At 43.0% G+C, this 19,896-nt stretch overlaps 1 protein-coding gene across 1 annotated transcript in view; it reads left to right on the forward strand.

The window, feature by feature from the left end:
* The window catches only part of FBLN1 (fibulin 1), a 67,547-nt gene extending 51,123 nt beyond the window's left edge, over positions 1 to 16,424 (forward strand). The window contains exons 16-17 of the mRNA XM_063395292.1: positions 759 to 890; positions 15,259 to 16,424. Of these exons, the coding sequence (XP_063251362.1) occupies positions 759 to 890; positions 15,259 to 15,398 (272 nt within the window). The 3' untranslated portion in view covers positions 15,399 to 16,424. The remainder of the gene's footprint in view (positions 1 to 758; positions 891 to 15,258) is intronic.
* The last annotated feature ends 3,472 nt before the right edge of the window (positions 16,425 to 19,896 follow it).

Consider the following 19,896-nt stretch of genomic DNA (forward strand, 5'->3'; position numbering starts at 1 on the left):
CCACTTCTGCTCCCCACACACCCCTTCAGCTTCACCAGGTGTACTGGCAGCAGAGCTAAGGGTTTGGCCCGGGATGCTTCCCAAACCTCATTAGTCCATCCTTGTGTTTTAATAAAGAGATGAGACCTAGTGATCTGAGATTGCTACTGAAGCCCAGAAGATGTAAACTTTAATTCAGTGCATGGCCTCAGGTGAATTCTTACAGCTCCAAGTCTAGTTTCATCATCTGTAGAGAGAGGATAATAATGAGAGTAATAATACCTCCATCCCTCACAACGGACTTGAAAATAGTCTCACTTTTATTTTGAAACCTAAACACCTCGTCCAGTACTCCAAAGGACTCTTTAATTTGTCATGGCAGTACTTTGTGTAACTGCCATGGGGAATCAGAGTGGATTTATCTCTTTGGTCCCTTCCTCAGCCCAGCCTGTGGATCCTTGGTTTTGTCCTCTTTGGGTACATGCTGGAAATCTGATTGGCTTCTTAAGAGCAATCTTTTTGGATTTTAAAACTAAGAGTGTTTTGGCTTCAGGGTCCTTGGATGGTGGAAAAAGGAGAAGAAAAACAAATCTATCCAAATCTTTGCTTCCCTTAGATCTTCTGCCTTTCCATTTTAAAGGACAAACTGGGAGTGGTAAGGGAGGGGAATGTCTTCCACCAACTTTGAGGACAAGTCATTTTGGATCAAATTCTGTTTGATTCTTCAGTGATGTTTCCAAATACTTGTCAGTGCATTCTGTCATACTCTTTACTTGCAGAGATTATTTTCCTTCGTGCCATCACACCTACATATCCGGCCAACCAGGCAGATATCATATTTGACATTACAGAAGGAAATTTAAGAGATTCATTTGATATCATCAAGCGTTACATGGATGGTATGACAGTGGGTGAGTAGTGTTTCCTGCCTACTTTCAACTATACTGTAGGACAAAGTCAAAGAAATTAATTCAAGTAATTGATTCCTACCTTGATTTTCAAGCCAGTGTTGATTTCATGTTTTTCAGTCCAATATGTGTAATTTGAACTAATATCACAGACAATTTTTTATTCAAAATACCAGAGGCCTACTCTTTAATTTGAAAATTCTTTTAACTTTTTTTTTTTCACAACTGGCTCTAACTAAAAATGCAAAAGGCTCAGTTTTAAAATGATGAGGGATGTAATGTAACCAGGAGCAGTTGGCAAATGATGTTAAGGTAGAGGGCAGGAGCAGGTCCCAGCTGATGTGTTGCTCTGCCCAATGGGAGCTGCTCAGGCAGTGGCAGGGGAATATACTGGAATTCTCATGACAGGTACTAAAAAGTAGTATTTGATTGCTCTTTTAAAATGTTTATTTATGACAATAAAGGGCTACTGTTCCCAGTGCACACTTGTGCTTTGGTATGTGAACGTGCAGATTCTGCTCAGGTTCATACATGTGCTCCAGCAGGACTTGTCCAGAGCAAAAGAAAAATCACTGCAGCTTTCATATGGAGGGTTGTGAAAAGCCCTATTTCACATGGTCTGAAGGTGGCACTGGTGCATTTCAAAAGCTGGATAGCACAGTGTCAGCTCTGCAAAGGTTTTATGAACTGTAGATAAAAATCCCAAGTCATTAGGTTTCTATTTCTTTCTTGATCAAACAGAAGTATACATGTGAATGCTGAGAAAAAGGGAGAGTCTGTTAAAACAGGATGATAAGATTACAGATTTCAGTTATTGGGGCATTTCTTTAGCAGAGTATAAATGTTATCAGATCCCACAGGAGTTACAGTAGTTTGCTTTTCGTGCCATGTGCTTCTTTCTGTCTGAAGTAAGAAAGAAGGATGTGTTTGGAAATTTGACTGGCCAAGGTATTTGCCTGAGGGAAGGGTTTCTATTTTGAAGAACAGGACTGCGTGTCAGTGGTACTTTACTAGGTAAACTGGATTATTTGCCTCACATTGTAAAGAGAGAAAGGATATTCTTATACACTGAGTTGAGAAGACAGGATACATGCCCAAGTGTATTCCCAGCTCTGTGAAAGAATTGGGCAACTCTTTCTTCACCTCAGTTCCCCCTGTGCAACATGGAGATGATGAAACATGCCTACTACTGTCTTAATTAATTCTTGTGTGTAAGACTCTTAATTAATTCCTCTATGTAAAAGTACTTTGAGATTAATGGGTGGAAGCTGCAAAGAAAACTGCCTGCAGCAGAATTGGAAAAGGAAAATCAAACCAACCCCCAGCTGATATTACCTGGAGGGGCAGTGGTTCAGGACAGCACATTGTCTATGTGATATTAGAATTGCAAATAATTCTGCCAGCAGCAGTTTTGCTGCTCTCATCACAATATAATTTTTATTATTATTAATAATCAGAATGTTAGGTGTTTCCTTAAAACGTGCTGGGAAGTTTTCAAGACAAATCAGATGGGATCCTCGTCCATGAGAATTCACAAAGTCCCTCTTGTGAAGAGAGGGCAGGGTTTGTATAAGGGAGGGAAACCCTAAAGGGCATAGACAATATTAGAAAGCTTTAGTGGTTATCCCAGTAAGTTACAGGGACATCAGAACAGGTCAACTTGGCCAGTAACAGAAGGGTTTTCAGGAATCTTTCAGCAATTACAATGTTCCAGCTTGTTGCACAAAGCAATTTATGTACTTCTGGGAGAGCACACCTGGACCATCATAATGTATGACCACACAGGTCACTGGGATCTATGTAGCATATTTTTAAATCTTTTAATTTTTTAAATACATACTTTTTAATGTCTTTTTGCTGCCTATATAGGAAAGAATAAATTAATTTTGATAATAAATCATAAATGCATTGGTAAAAGACACAAGAAGTATGCTTCATTCTGTTGTGCTTATTCAGGAGAAATGGCCAGAATATCAATATCTATTTTGTCTGCTAATGAAAATTAGATCACCAAATATCTTTTTTTTTTATAAGACTAATTTTCTCTACAAGAGGAAAGATTGAAAATTTCTACAGTAAGCTTTTTGTTGGTTGGGGTGGTTTTTTTCTGTTAAAGAAAACACACAGACTAGTTCAGAGCATGATGAAATGCCTAAGAGTATATGGAAAAAAGCAGAAAAATAATTACTAGAATTACTGAGAAACCTCAGTGTAATAAATCTTGACTCAATATCAGTCTAGAGGAAGCCAATGAAGGGATTCATAGAAAGGAGGGAGCCCTGGGAAAAGAGGGGAAGCAAGGACAGACCAATGAAGATGCACTTGCAGGAAGACCCTCATGGGTAATGCAGTTTCAGCTAGGCTGTCACTAACAAGGACAGAGAGGATGTGTTAAGAAGGACCTGCATGTAACCTGTGCTTGTGTGAATGCAAAAGAGCAAGATGGTCTCAAAAGTGCAGCCAGGCAAAAAAAGAAGTGAAAAGGTACAGATCTTTTGGGAAAGGTTAAAGAGTAGGAGGAGGTGTTAGAGATGAAGTTACAGAGGAAAAGTGGGGGCTTCAACACTGAGAATTTTGGGCTGAAAAGGTTGAGGTTACCAGTTTCAGCCATTATCCCTCTAAGCTGACACAGACTTCAAGGAGATGTTATGGAAGCTGAGTTATGTGTGAGATGGGATGGAGAATGATCAGGTTGGTTTGTGCTTTGCTGATGGACAGATTGCAGCTGAGGTCATTGGAGGAGATGAGTATGAAAGAGCAGGTTGTGAGGGAGATAGAAGAAGAAAATAGAAGTAGAGGAAAGCACTGCCCCAGGGAATGTTGAAAAAAGAAAGAACACAGTCTCCCAAAAGATACGTAGAAGAAGCAGGCTCAAAGATAGGAGAAGAAAGAGGCAAGGACAGTATTGCAAAATCAAGGAAAGAAAACATATCAAACAGGAATCAATGATCAGCACTATCAGACATGGAGGAGCTAAAAGAACTGAGAACAAACTCCAAAAGTAGCTCTGCTGACCTACAGAAAGGATCTTCCAGTGGAAGAGGAGGAATGGAAGCCAGATTCCTGGAAAGGCAGTGTGTAACCTTCATGCAATCTGATGAAAAAGAATTATATAAAAGTTGCTTCCAATATTTTTACCCTGTGATATTAAAAAGAGATGCAAATCCCCAATCTTTCCTGCTTCAGGAAGTGCTGAAGGCTCCTTGTTTCCTGGTATGGTTTCAGGCCAAGGTGGCAATGAGTCTAAATGATACTGTTAACAACCTAACACCACTTACTAGCATGGGTGGGAGAAAAACAGAAGTGCAGACCTATCCAGGTTTGGTGTTTTTTTAAAGCTTTTATAGACTTTTCACTGCATTCCTCCTTTAACCAGCTGTCAGTGAAAAATGAAGAATGCATTTTCAACCTGTGCAAAAATGTCCTATCAGTGCCTAAGGTATTATCAGTTGCTATAAAACACTTTCCCCTTCAGCTATGCATTCATTTTTTAAAACAGTAATCCCACCTTGTAGTCTGGTAAACTTCAGGAAGGTTTTAAAATTTCATAATGCAGCTAAAAGTAGTTTTGATAGGCTGAAATCTTCCATATTGCATTTGGTAATAACATCAGCCTATATTCTTGCCTATAAAGCAGAATGTTGCTATTCTTCTGGAAAACATCCAGAGCCAATACAGCTATAAAAAGCCACTACAGAGTTTCTAAGGGGGGTTGTGCTGGTGCTTGAAAGCACTGGTATCTACACTGGTGTGTACTACTGCTCTCTGTTGTTATTTGCAAGGCTTACCTTGCTGTCTCTGTCCTGAATTTCCAGCCTTTTTCATGTGGGTGACAGTCCATGATGTTACCTTTGAACCATTAAAGTGGCTCCACTGCTGACAGCACTATGCTGGATTTATCCCCAGTCTAATTTCTACTGTGGTATCATTGCTTAGTGTGTTCCGGAGTCTGAGGAGACTTGTCAAAAATGATGGAAATAAACAAAACCAGGTACCATGAGCAAGTGTGTTTGTGAGATCCCATATTAGGGGCAGGAGAAGGACACTGGAGGTTTGTTTGACTTTTGTGACCCCTGTCTTTAGCACAGAGGTTGTAGTTCTGTATCTCATAAGTAGTTTGGCCATTCCCAGTGTGGCAAAGTCTGTTTAGAGTCCTCCATGCAAATGTTGGTATGGTTTGACATTAAATTCATTCAGTCATTGGTCTGCAAAAGATTTGGTTCTGAACTTTGTTGCTGGACCCAGTCTCCATTGCCAGGCAGGTACCTTCACACTTCCCTCTGCCTCTCTCTCCTTTTCTGTTGCTCCAGACTCTGAACCAACCAGAGGCTGGCTGGTTCTTGCTGTGCATGTTTTGGTGTTCAGCAAAATGAGTTTCCCAGGCTGATGTGGGCTCCCTGGCACACTGAAAGCTTCAGTGCACCTGCAGCTGGGTTTCTGTGAGGCAGGGGAGATGCAGGCAGAGCCAGGGCATCCAGGCAAGCTCTGCTGCTTACAGGCCAAGGAGAGAGAACACTTGTTATCTCCCCTTGTGGAGACCCTTTCTAGAAAGCAAGCAGCAACAGGAACATTTTGTTGTGATTATAATGTCATTAGCCTGAAACAACAGTGGTGTCTGGCCATACAAAACTGGTGCTGGCCAGTCATTACCAGGACATAATTCAGTTTTTCAACAAGCCTTTTGCAGTTGTAGATTAAAAAAGACACAGTCCCTTCCAGTACCTTTGTTCCAGTTTCATCTCTAGGCTTTGCTCTCTCACAAGAGGTCCTCCTCAGAAAAGAATATTTTGTGAGTTTTTCTCTGTGCCAGGTTGCCCTGTTGAAATTAGCAGCTGTCCATTTGAGATGAGGGTGCCCAGGAGCCATTTGGAAAATGGGATCCTAGATTTACTGCCTAAACCTGCCCTTTCAGGATGCTGCTGACTGCACTGCTCAGTAGTCAAAACACTCAACACCCTCCCTCCCCTCCAGAAAAAAACTGAGGATGGAGAGCTCTTCTGGGGGCAAAGGAGCACCTCGAGCAGGAGGCAAATTATAATTTCATATCTGAGAAATGCTGAAGGTGTTTTTCTGGTGAGAATGAGTCTTGATCTCAAGCAGAACAACCTTCCTAATGCCAAATTTCACTCCAGCACATTGCAAGTGTCTGGTTAATCCAACTCTCCTCCTTGATCTGTGTTCATCTCACCTCTCGGGTGGTACAAGTTATTACAAAACCATTCACACACACCACCTTTGGTTACAGTTTCCATAAGGCTCAGCAGGCAGATAAATTATGCTGTGGCTCTGACGAGGTTTTGTGAACTGTGGTGTGAAGTATAAAACCTGGCAACTTGGGAAAGAAATGGACTGACTTAGGGACAGCAAAGGGCATCAAAGTCCTTGGTTCAGATTGCATAGCATGCATTTTCTGGTACTCATGTGAAACAGTGGGCTGAGATATTGCATAAACGAGCAAATAAAGCCAGATTTGAAATCCAGTACCACACGAAACACACTATAGCAATTCCTGAGAGATGTCTGTGTGAATCCAGCTTTCTGAGGTGCTCTGCCCCAGTTCAAAGTAGTCAAAGACCTGCTTTTCTGATGATCTCCAAGTGTGAAGCATATGTGCAATTGATCAATGACTGGACGTGATCCTGAGTGCCCTGGTTTAGTTGAGAGAGTGATGTTTGGTCAAAGGTTAGTCTTAATGGTCTTGAAAATCTTTTGAAAATCTTGGAAGTCTTAATAATTCTGTGATTCAGGTGCTTCTGCTGCTGTATCTGAGTTTGTGTGTTGATAGCAACCATCTCATTCCTGCAGCACCACCTGCACACCCTATAAAAATGGAGAAGGAAGATAAGACCCAAGGCATAGCATAAATCTTTCCCAGTGTGATACACAGATGCCTGGCTCACTTAAAAACGACCCTACCTTAACTTTTGCTTTTAAAGGGGCCAAATGTGGTGAAGTAAACCCTTATTTCAGCCTTTGAGAACTGGTCAGGAATTGACACACATTAAAGTTCAGGAAGCCTCCTTGTCAGAATTCTGCAAACAGAAACAGCAGAGCTGTTGCCCCAGGGTCATCGATGACTGAGCACTCTATAGGGGCTTCTGTGTCAAAACCTCAGGATTAGGTATTTTTTATTCCATGGTAAATCAAATCACAGAGCCATATCAGCAGGCTGTGTGCCATAATTGTGGCTCTTTGCCAAGAAATGCTTTTATCACAAGGGTTGCAATAATAAATTGCTCAGGTGTTTTGGACCCAAGTATGGCTGAATCTGTGGAATAATGTGACTATGAGACAGGCAGGGTAAACACAGCCACTCTCACATGAAGCCTCCTGTAAATAACATATTGGGAATAAAGTGGCAGCAGGTTGATATTGGTGATTTTGCACATTTTGGACATTCATCGCTGAAGGTTTTCCACCTGTTTTTGTAATATGCAAGGCTCTTGTAATACACAGAGTATCTCACATTCTTAAAGGTGGAACAGGAAAGATTAAAAAATATATTATGGAAACTATTTTATAATGAGGCTATCTCAAGTACAGTTACTGCATTTTAGGCGTGAGTGATTTCACAGCATTGTCAACACTGAAACCCATTGCGAGGTTTGGCTGGAAGGCAAACCAGACTTCTAAAAGCACTTCAAGTTTGCCAAACCAAGATAAGAGCACATCTCTCTGAAGTTATTTAGTATCCTTAATAAAGATCACAGTATTTGTAAACTAGCCAAACCTCAGTAAAATCAAAAACTGTTTTTAATTCTTTCATAATACCAAGACTCCATATGATCCAATATGACAGATAGTAGCTTTGAAAATATTCACCATTTGTTTCTGGCCAAAAAATGTATTAATGTGATGACAACTCTTTATGGCCTCTTTATTTGATGCATTTCAGCAATCAAAACTTTCTAGAGAAGTCCAAGTGTTAATGAAATTAAACTTCATGTAGTCGTTGAATTAATAATAAATTGAATCCTACATTTCTGATCTGTTGAATAATGCAGAAATATCCCTTTTCCATGCTGAAATGTAATTCCTGTACTGGAATTTCATCTTTTTCTTTGGAGCTGAAGCAAAAGGGAAAAGAGAAGAAGATTCAGTTTTAGCTAAACTTAAACTTTCCTGGGTGGAAACATCCAAGGCTGTGAGTACCTGGAGAGTTTTAGACAACTGTTTAAGCAGTCTTTAAAAGAGAGGTTTGCCTTTACACGGTTTATAAATTATTCCAGTGGCCACAGATCTGCATATGGGAGAGATGTGAGCCAGAGGTGGTGGCTGTGGTCCTGTCCATGGCATGGCCCTCCTGGTCACACTGTTTTCCTCAGGGGTGTCTTAACATGCCCCTGATCCTCTTTGACACTTCTCAGAGAAGCATCCAGTACTGCCTTGAGCTGCACTGTTGGGTAATGCTTGTTGAACTGCTCCAGGGACACACACACACACACACACACACATATATATATTATTTTTATATCCCAGGGTAATGTTCCACTGCAGTCAGCACTGCACCAGCAGGGCTGGGTCACTGGGAGCCCTGTTCATGCCACTAGTGCAGCCCTCACTGTGACAGTGCCCAAATCACCGCTGCCTTTCTGGTCTCAGTAGGAGGAGCACAGAGGTTGTGTTCAGTGTTATGGAGCTGTGTTGGTGCTCCACAGGGAAATCCCCTTCTCCTGTCCACCTCTGAGCACACACTCCACCCTGTGGTCAGCCGAGTGCTTGTGTGGCAAGCTGTGGTTTCGGTTCTTCAGGTGTTCATCCAAGGAAAGGGGCGGAGGATATAACAGCACCACTATTTTTGATCAGCTTAAACCAACAGTGAAATTACCCTCAGTGTCATATAGCTTATAAAAGCGAATTCTGTGTGGCCAAACTGACTTCTGAGGTATTTTATAAGCACTTGGTTGCTCAACAATTGAAAAACAGGCCTTTTTCCTAAATAAAGATCTGGGACATTCATGTTTGAAAAGTATGTTTTTGAAAATCTTGTCCCCAGATACATCAGCAAATATGTGTATAGCCAGCCACATTCCCGTGAAGCAGTTCTCCATAAGCATGGAAACCTTGTTAACATCCAACTCTACCTTGATTTCCCAAAACCTTTCGTTTGTGTTCACCAGCGAGCTTCAATGAAGGTCTAATTCACGATGTTATGAGGGCAATACACTTCAAAGCAAGAGGAAATCTGTTTCAGTACTTGTGTTTTGATTAATGAGTTTTCTGAATCCTGTCACTGCAGTTATGTTTGTCAGGTGTGGCATCTTAGGGATTAATGACATCTTCAGAGCTATTTTTCTGTATATGATTTGATGCCTGAAGTGATGATTACCAAGAAATATTTCATTTTACAAAGAGCAGCCACTTACTAATAAAACAGATTATATCAGAAACTATAGAGCACCACGTAGCAGGAGCCACATTGTTATCGTGACAAATAATTGAGAGAAATATAGATATAGATAATATAGAAATATAGATAGCTTTCACACACACACCCAAAAAAAAAAAAAAAAAAAAAAAAGGAAGAAAAAGAAAACGAAAAAGACTTCAGCTTTTGAGAGATGGAGGAATCTCAAGTATACATTAACTTTCTGAAGTCAGCAGACAGATATCTGGTGGTCTGGGAAATGCCTGCAGTTTGACAACTAGATTGTTCCTTTAGGCACAGTCATGAACTGGAGAGCAGTGGAGGAAAACAATGCCTGTGAGGCTGCCTGTGGTAGCAGGAATAGGGCAGGAGAACTGGTGACAAAAGACATGGAGAAAGCTGAAGTATTCAATGTCTTCTTTGCCTCATTCTTTACTGATGAGACTGGCCTTCAGGAGTCCTGGGGCTCTCAGAGCAAGAGGAAGATCTGGAGCAGGAAATACTCACCCATAGTGGAGGAGGTTCAGGTTTGAACAAACTGGGCATAACCCAGTCCATGGGTGCTGGTGGGGTACTGAGGGACAAGTGCTGGGGGAACTGGCCAGTGTCAAGGCACTCTCAACTATCTTAAAAAGATTGTGGTGATCAAAAGTTCCCATGGAAAAAGGCAAATGTCACTGCAGTCTTCAGAAAGGATCTAGGGAAGTACAGGCTGGTCAGCCTCACCTGAGTCTCTGGGAAGGTGATGGAGCAAATCCACCTGGAAACCATTTCCAAACATCATAAGGACAAAGAGGTCACTGGAAGCAGTCAGCAAAGATTTATGAAAGGGAATTCATGCCTGACCTGCAAAGAAGGTTGTAGAAGGTTGTTAAAGGATGTAGACATCCTTCTACAAAAAGATGGCTGGATTAATGAGAAGAGTGGATGCTGTTTATCTTGACTTTAGTAAGGTTGTCAACACCATCTCCCTTAATACCCCCACAGCCACCTCAAGGAAATGCAGGCTGGATAAGTGGATAGTGAAACAGACTGGAAAAAGGCTGAACTCCAGGCTTGTAGGTTTGGGATCAGCAGCACAGCTCACTGCCACTCACCAGTGGTGCCTCTGAGGGGTCGATTTGGGGGCCACTTCCTTCATCAAGAGCCTGGCCAATGGGCCAGAGGGCACCAGGACAGGGGTGATGAACCAGAGTTGTGCTGCCAGGCAGAGGGACCTTGACAGGCTCAGCTGAAAATGGAGCTTCTTAGCAAATCTGCTGCCTAATGCAGAAGTACAAGCAGAAACCAAACACAGAGGTGAAGTGCCTGAGGGTCTCACATATTTGAAAGCAGAAAAATTTAATGATATCTTAAAGAGGTATGGACAAGCCAAGGAATACCTGTGGCATCTAGAAAACATGCCTCATGAGAAGCAGCTGAGGGAGCTGAGCCTGGATGAAAAGGAGGTTCAGGGGGAAACTTCTCACTCCCCACAACTCCCTGACAGGAGGGTGCAGCCAGGTGACAGTCAGGCTCTGTTCCCAGGGAACAAGAGACAGGACAAAGGGAAACAGCCTCAAGTAGTGCCAGAGGAGGTTTAGGTTGGATGTTAGGGAAAACTATTTCACTAAAGGGTTGTCAAGCATTTGAATAGGCTGCTCAGGGAAGTGGTTGAGGCACCAACCCTGTAGGGATTTAACCATTGTGTGGATATGGCACTTGGGGACATCAGTTAGTGATGGCCTTGGCAGTGCTGAATTAATGGACTTGATCTTAGGGGCCTTTTCCAATCTAAATAGTTCTATGATTCTCTCTGATTAAAATACTAGAAATGCTGCTGAAAGGCTTAGAAATATTAACAATATTATCCTTGCTGTCTTATTTATACCATCTTCTCTGATAAGCAGAGCTTCAGTAAGTCAGTGACAGTTGCTCAGATTATTGGCTGTTGCCATTGCTCTCACTTAAAGATATGTGTTATATGTTATTTAGGTTATTGTCCTCACTACACATGGTGACATACTTAACCTTAGGAAAAAAATTAAAATACAAATCATGAAATAAGAAACAGGAGAGGAGAGTAGCTCAGTGTTTTATTTATAGAGTTTAGGAACTGGGCCATGGTCAGACCCTTACTGTGACATCCAAAATCTTGCTGCCTCTCACTCTGAGGCTGTTTGCTTTCACAGATCAGCAGGTGGAAAGGATTGCCATAGATCCTGTTTACAATAAGGGTAAAGTATGCAAGAGAAAGAAATCTTATCACTGTTTTTTAAAAGGAGGTCAACAGATCATGAAGATACCCAAACAGATTTGGGACATGTAACGGCATCTGTGCTCAGTTATCAAAACAGCAAATCCAAGCACAGGTGAGCTCATGGGAGGCATTCTGCCTGGCCCGTGACACGTGGCATTTTCTGCAGGCTGGGTCTGTGTTTGGGTCACAGATGATGACCAAAGAGAACGAACAGCACCAGCAGCTCATCAGGCTGGAAGACACTGGTAGATGTGCCTGGAGGCAAGACAACATAGATGCTTGAGGTTGCCCAACACACTGAAGTCAGCAGCAGGGGGAATTTCCATGTTCATTTATGATCAAGGATTCACCCTGTTGTTGTTCCCCTTCCCCTTCCCCTTCCTCCTCCTCTTCCTCCTCTTTCTATTCTTCCTCTTCCTCTTCTTCGCTAACCTAGCTGAAGTCCAATATTGTTGGAAAAGAATTGGGGTGAACTTGCTTAAATGAACTCACCTTCTTTGCCAACTGTAGGGCCTGGAGGTTTGGCCCCTGGGAGGACCAAATGGTGGAATGTGAGAGCCCTCAGTTCTCAAGTCATTTCCTGAGCAGCCTGGAGCTGCATTCCCTGGAGCTCCTGACATGCTGCAGACGGTGACTCACAGAACAGTGGACACTGCTACAGTGCTCCAGGACCGAGTTCCAGTCTGCCATTATCCCCAGCAAATCTGAGTGGCTCCATCCAGCTACTTTGGATTTAGATGGGTAAAAAAGACATCAAAAAGCAGCTGCTTGATTTTTACATTTCCTGACTTTTCAGTGCATTTAAAAATCATAACCTTCCTGTTACTATAAGGTATGTTTTTGTACTTAGTGTTCAGCTATGAATGCTGACAGCTGCCAGGCCACAAATCTGGACCCATTAGTGTGCCAAAAGGGATAGTGAAACAGCATGTTTATGCAAATGTTGCAGTGTCTCACAAATCCATGTAACTTAAAAACACCCAGAATTATTATATATGGCTTCCTCAAATGTGTTCTGGGCTCAATGAGATATTGATATTGAATATATTGCGATATTGACTGATTTGTTGAGCCGTGTATGTGAAGTACATGGGCCAGGCCTAGATCTCAAGATTTTTCTTTAGTCTTTTGTGTGAGTTAGCTCAAGGCACTGCTGGCCTTGTTTGGCTCTGGCAGAGCTATGCCTCCCTTGTAGGTGATGTGAAAGGTTCAAGGTAGGATAGAATCAAACACAGGATGGTTCTTGCATGGTTTCCATCTGCATTTGTCCTTGACCGTGGTGGAGAAAAATATTCAGGTTTTCCATTTTAGTACTTGTCACAAAACAAAAATGCAAAGCTCTCAAGGAATGAATCTGCCAAGAGCAGCAAACCTCTCTTATGATTTTTTCCAGAGGAACATTTCAGGGGGTTTTCCTAACTCTTTTTTTTTTTCATTCTACCCATTCAGAATGAATGCATCCTTACACATATGCTGTGGCACAAAGCCACCTGCCTGTATCATCCTGCATCATTCTTATTCATTTAGTGGGAGAGAAGGGAAATACTTCCTGCAGTAGTGATCATTTCAGGGCCATCTAGATCATGGACAAACAAACTGTAGAAATAACTACCGTCAGAGTGTTGTTTCTTTCTACATTCCCTCAATTTCTTTCTTCAATATAGCTGTCAGCATGTGTGGCATTCACTTCTCAAGCCATTTTACTGGCTGAATTTTAAAACTGCAGCAAGAGAATTGTGTGAAAAGGCACAGCCACGTGGACTGCCCATTGCAGAGTTTGCCCATTGCACCTTTTTTCCTGCCTGTTAGGAGGGTGCATCTCAACAGGAATGAGGATGTTTCTAATGGCTTTGAATGCTGCTCCAGTGATGTATGAATGTTTGCCATACTGTGGCATAGCACAGCAGAGAAAACACCATTTGCAATCCCACCTCTAGAGCAGAGTAAACTAGTGGAGTAGCACAGAAAGTGTAGAATGCATAACAGGATTGCTAAATGAAAACAGCAGCCTTTGCTCTCTAGGGCTTGGTGATGAGTGCAGGAGCTGCTAACAGGGTTGGTTAAAGACTGCCAGCACTGAATGATTTCAATGCTGTGCATTTCCATGGTTCTCAGATAGAGCAGGGACTGCAATAATGTGATGTGTTGTTAGCAAAATGCTTTCAATGCTACCGTAAAGGGAGGGCAATTTTAGCAAGGCTTTTCTGTTCCAATGCATCATCTGCCAAGCCCAGTCATTTTTATAAGATACAGGAAAGTAGCCAAGAAAGCTAAAGAAAATAAAATATGAGTATATATGCATAGAAATTGTAAGGGGCAGGATACTTAAAAAGTATATTCATCAAATATGGCAGGCGAAGTGACTGTGGTAAGAAGTTTGCAATTTCACTTCATGCTGAAGATAGTAGTTGGTGTTTGAACAGGACAGAGCTGTAATGTCATCAGTGCCTTAGGAAAAGGTGCTGACAGCCTGCATAAGCAAACGTTTATGGCTCCCATCAGATCCCAGTGTGTTTGTGGGGAGCTGGGCTGGGACTTTGTGGTGGTGCTGGTGTGCTGCCCGCTCGTGAAACAGTCTCCAGCATGCAGCAGGAGCACACCTCAGATCATCCTTCCTTAAAATGTGCATTCCTTCTGAATCAAACACCCTGTCAGAGCAGGCTGTCGTCAGAAGGAGGTGTCTGTGGAGGGAGGTCCCCATCAGACTCCCTGTGCCTGCTGGCTGACCTTGGCTTCACGTGATTTTGATTTTGGGACATCCTTTTCAGATGAGAGCAGTTTGGTAGCTGCCTACTCTGTAACACCAGGCCTAGAAAATAAACAAGAAGTGAGAGTATGTTTAGGACCTTATCTGGAGCCTTTGGAGTCAATGGCAAAGCTTGTGTTGACTTTGTTTTGTAGGTCTGCAGCTCTATCACTATTCTGTGTAGCCACACTGCGTGATAACTCCTCGTGACCCAGATGTGCCTCCCTGGGGTCCTCTCCCACACCCTGCCCAGAGCCCAGGAGCCCAATGGCAGCTTCAGTCCCTGCCTGAACAGTGCTGGAAGAGAGCTGGCCTCTGGCTGCAGCACAGCCGAGGGTCAGCTTGTTCTGGACCCTGCCCCAAGCATTGCCTCCTCAGTTCAATTCTGGCCCAGCATCATCCATGAGGCAGGCTTTGATGTGGGGCTCTGGTTGAACTTGGCTGTCCCTGGCCTGCCCTGCTGCCTGGCTGGGGAGTGGGACAAGCCCTGCCCTCCCCTCTCCTGCCCTGCCCTGCCCTGCCCTGCCACCCTCTGAGGACTCCAGCAGTCTCCATCCTGCTGTGCCTGGCACTGGGGCTCCTCCATGGCAAACCAGCCACAGGACTGGAGCTCTGGAAGACACAGCTTACCTCTCCCTTATTGCATCCTTCCTTATCAAACCCCAGTGCTGGCAAAGGAATGGCCACCATTCACATGAGGATGACACAGAAGTAGTGCAAAGACAGTAAAAGCAGTGTCACAGCATGCTTACTGAATTTATGTCTCCATATAAAAAGTAAAAAAATACTACTGATTTCAGAATATATAGAAGGGTTTTGCCAGTTGCAACATTTGAGTGCTTATCATAGGTCTTCAAGATATTTTGACTCAAAAGTTGCATTTTATCCATTTGCAACCTTTCCTGCAAGCTGTTCACAGACCCAACAGATAAAATACCTTTCCCTGAGTGCACCGAGGGTGCTGTAGCTCCCCCAGACTTAGCTGGATCCTCCTGCTAACCTGTTTCTGTCCCAACAGGCGTGGTTCGCCAGGTGAGGCCCATAATTGGACCCTTCCACGCCATCCTGAAGCTGGAGATGAACTACGTCATGGGCGGGGTGGTGTCCCACCGCAACATCGTCAACGTCCACATCTTCGTCTCCGAGTACTGGTTCTGAGCAACACCCACAAGAAACTGCTCCAGCCTGGAACGTTACCACAAGCTATTATGTCATATACTTGTCTTTAAAACCCAATAGCGTTCTCTTTTTTTTTTTTTTTGGATTAATTTTTAAATATTTGGTTTATAGTTTAAGACAAATAACAAGCTATTATGTTGATTAGACATAGGGCGGAGCGAATTAGGTGAGCCTGATGTAGTTGTTTGTATAAATACGTAGTGTGTAAAACTGCTCAGCTGCCTGGTGAAATTTGAAACTTTTCTAAATGTTTGGACAGATCTCAATTATTGCTCCATGGCCAGATAACCTGAGAGACAGGCTGTGGAACAAAACAGATGTCAGAGTTCATTGGGATGAGTATATGGTGTCTTTGGATGGAAGAAGTTGAATAAGGATTAATAATTTCACCTCAAATTAACTGCCTTGAAGAGGATTGTCAGACAGTGATAAATAGTAAGTTTTGGGCCCTCTAAATTGGCCCCCAGAATTGCTAATTATTCCTGAAAAGTTCAGCGTAGATATTTAAGAAGTGACATTCAGCTGCAGCTACCAGAGGAAGTGCAAAAGGAATTAGAAATACTTAGAGACTAACAAGCTATTGCACATATTAAAAATACTTTATTTTGGTAGTTATTATTTGATTGTGAGATTGTTAGATTCTAATTAAACAAGTACCTCTCATTGAAATTAATGTTACACAAACACAGCATATCGCTTAAATTCCAAAATCACCAGTACTCAGCAATACATGGGAAACTTATCTCCTGTTTCTTATAAAGCTCCATGCCTTTTTAAAATTGGTAATAAAATTAGCATGTTGAACTGTACATTTCCTATGCACCAAACCAAGGCGTATGTAATAATATAATGAAAAATCTCACAAATAAATGAATGTTTAATGTATTTTCTGGGCATCAAAATACTGTATCTTTTTTATTACAGAACAGAAAAGAAACAGCTCCATGTTTCAGTTTGTTATGTTTGTTAAGATATGAGGAAATAAAGAAGGTCAGATGGGAAATACTCTGAAGTATGCCATGGTTTCTGATTCCCAGGAAAATTATATGATACAGCTTTTGTAAGCAAATTCATCATATACGTATTCCCCACTCAAACCAGACCTCCTCAGCCATTATTGGCACTAAGCATGGAACAGGCTGCCAGGGAAGCTCTCACTGCCCCATCCCTGGAAGTGTCCAAGGCCAGGCTGGACAGGGCTTGGAGCAACCTGGGACAGTGGAAGGTGTCCCTGCCCATGGCAGGGGTTGGAACTGGATGAACTTTAAGGTCAGTGCCATCCTGCTACCTTTACCTTTTGAATGAGCGTTTGTGGTCTGGGTCTGTTTTGGGAGGGTGTTATTGATGCAGAAAATAGAAAATAGTGCCAGCTGTGGCAAAAAACAAACTGTGGGCTCTGAGGGATGTTTCTGTGAGCACCAGCCTCTAGCAACCCTCTTGCAGTGTTTCAGCAGTTTGCATTTACTATTCCAGAAATGGCTTTTACAGGGATGCTGACACATGACTTTTCTATATCCTGTGGTGGTGTTAAGCCACATTGTGTAGGAAAACAGTATTTATGTTTGTATTCACATGCTGGGCAGGAATGGAGACGTTCACGCCATGCCCACACTGCCTTTTTGTTACCATCTGAGCCTGACAGCTCAAGTCTCACCCTTGACACCAGTGAGATCACTCATGCAGCTGGACAAGGAACCCAGCACTGAGGTGCTCTCCTCACCTTGGACGGGCTCTCCCAGCTGGGAGGGCTTTCCCAGAGGTTAAACAAAGCAGCAGTTCCCTTTGCCATGGGCTATGTCACATACAGAGCCAGCGGTGTTTGGCCATGGTTGATGTGGATCATTTGAGCTTTTTCTGCTTGTGACTTGGGATGATACCACTCACAAGAACAGCAGGGAAATATTAACACAGTGGAAAATCTGCACTCTTATCTATTTTGTGCACAATGATCTCAAAATAAGCAAGTGATGCTAAGGACAGCAGAATAACTTCCTTTGGGGGGCTTCAAATTTATTCTGAGGTGATTCCAAGCAGCCATGTGAGACAAGGCTGTTGGAATTCAGTAGAATCAAAATAAATAAGTGTTCTCCTTAATACAATTTTAAAAAATAGAACGACAAATATGCTGCAAATAACGGCATTCTGCAATTTCTTTCTACTGTGGGCAGGTCTATTGTCTTGATATTGTGTCTTCTGTTTTCTATAGCAAGATTTGAATTTGGGTCCATGGACTGCCTCTTCCCTTTTGATTTTTAATACATTCAACATCCAGAGCTCAAGGAGTGTTTGGAACGCTCTCAGGCACATGAGATGTCCTGTGCAGGGCCAGGGGCTGGACTTTGATGATCTCTGTAGGTCCCTTCCAGCTCAGGATGTTCCATGATTATATGGTAATTAATACAATATATTTCTTTTGATTTGTAGAAAAGGCATTATCACTGAAAGATACAACAAAAGAAAATCCTTCTCTTCCCTGAACTGGCATTTTTGCTGCCTCTTCAAAAGGCATCAGCTAGGTCTCCCAGGGATGCTCACTCCATGGGTTTGCAGTCAGTCACCTTCAAAACCAGCAGGTGATTGTTCTGTCTCGGCCAAGGCTGGAGTGAGCACGGTTTTGATGTAACAGCCAGAGCCCCTCCAGGTTGGCCAGCACGCCCCTAGCCATGGGTTAAGGAATGCTGTTTTCCCTAGGGAAAGGGACAGGGACCAGGATGTGATTTCTATTGCAGGCTCCTGAGTTTGGCTGAGCTTTCTAACCTGTCCCTGTGCCCTCAGCTCCTGTGCTCCCAGCCAGGGCTCGCAGGCTCCCCACAAAGGATGGGGAACTTGCCTTTTGCTCCAGCCCCCTCTGGTCTCCGCAGAGCAGGGCTCTGCTCTGACACAGCAAGGAATGCCAGAGCCCTTCCCACATCACTGCTGCTCTCAGAGTGCCTTTGTTCCTGCTGCCTGTGGTGAGAGAGGGAGGTGTGAGGCTGCCTGGAAATTGCTGCTCCAAGACAGAGACATAAAGTACAACCACCAAGTCTCCAAAACATTGGCCTGATGAAAGATCTTTTATTCCTGCTGTGGCTAAGAGTGTGCTATCTCTTCTGTAATGAGCTCCCTTTTTTTTTTTTTTTTTTTTTGCTTTCACCTTATCCTATTTCATTGGGTTTTTTCCTTCTTCCTTTTCTTTATTGAATTCTCCTCTCTGTATTTTCATTCTCTGCATTCATATTTTTCTTTTTTTTCTGTCAATGAGTGTTTACTTCTAACTGAGGAATTGAAGTTAAATATGATCACCAAACCCAGGAGAGAGCACTTGAGCAGCTGCAGAGAGAAAACCCATCCTGGGGTGACTGCAGACAGGCAAAGGCACATTTGCTTTCATACCCAAATGTTTCATCATGATCCTCTGAATCACATCCAGATCATGCCAGGGGACTGGCACTTTCATGGGACAGTTTCTGGCCACCTTCTTTTAAAGTTCACACTTGGAGCACATCCTGTGTGAGGAAAGGCTGAGAGAACTGGGATCGTTCAGCCTGGAAAAAGAAGCTGTGGGGTGACTTAATTGCCCCTTCCAGTACCTGAAGGGAACCTGCAAGAAAGATGGAGAGAGACTATTTACAAGGGCCTGGAATGACAGGACAAGGGGGAATGGCTTCACATAGACAGAAAACAGGTTTATATTAGATATTAGAAAAAAAAATCCTCTGTGTGACGGTGGTGAGGCCCTGGCACAGGTTGCCCAGAGAAGCTGCCCCATCCCTGGAAGTGTCCAAGGACAGGTTTGATAGGGCTTGGAGCAACCTGGGATAGTGGAAGGGGGTGGGACTGGATGGGTTTTGAGGGCACTTCCAACCCAAGACATTCTGGGATTCTATGATTCTTACACAGCGTTCAAGGATCCGTGAGAGCAAAGCAGTTACCCCATGATCACACCAGCTTAAGTCTGGCTTTGGCACTGCTTGGATAGAAGGGCAGTCACCCCATTTAAATTTAAAACCAATAAATCTAATGGAAGGTGATGCCTTTTTCAACCTAGAAATGAATCTTGAGATAGTTTTAGTATAGGAGGTAACATAAAAATGTATCTTTATTGGAGCTGCAGGAGCAGTTATGGAAGAATGTCCACAAAATCCACGCCCACAGGGGTACATACATTTTTATAGGTTTCAGGAAATTAGCATAATTGATAAAAAAAGTACCAATTAGGAGGACACGTGGTGATGCAATTCCCCCCAAGCAAGCTCCTTCTCAAGCTCCACCCTCCCATTCCCCCCCAGTTTGGTACTAGCTGTTCTTTGTTTATGAAAATGTGTCTCAAAGGGCTGTTCTCAGCCTTGGTTCCCAGGAAGAACCAAGACAGGATAGGGGCCTTGGACCCCCTGGGCTTGGAGCTCTGGAGTTTGTTTTGTCTTCCTGCCTAGGGAAAGGGCAAGAAAATTGCTGGGAAAACTAGTTACTAATACAATAATAAGCTACAGAGCTCCAA

The sequence above is a fragment of the Prinia subflava genome, chromosome 4, assembly GCF_021018805.1.
Source record: "Prinia subflava isolate CZ2003 ecotype Zambia chromosome 4, Cam_Psub_1.2, whole genome shotgun sequence".
Taxonomy (NCBI): domain Eukaryota; kingdom Metazoa; phylum Chordata; class Aves; order Passeriformes; family Cisticolidae; genus Prinia; species Prinia subflava.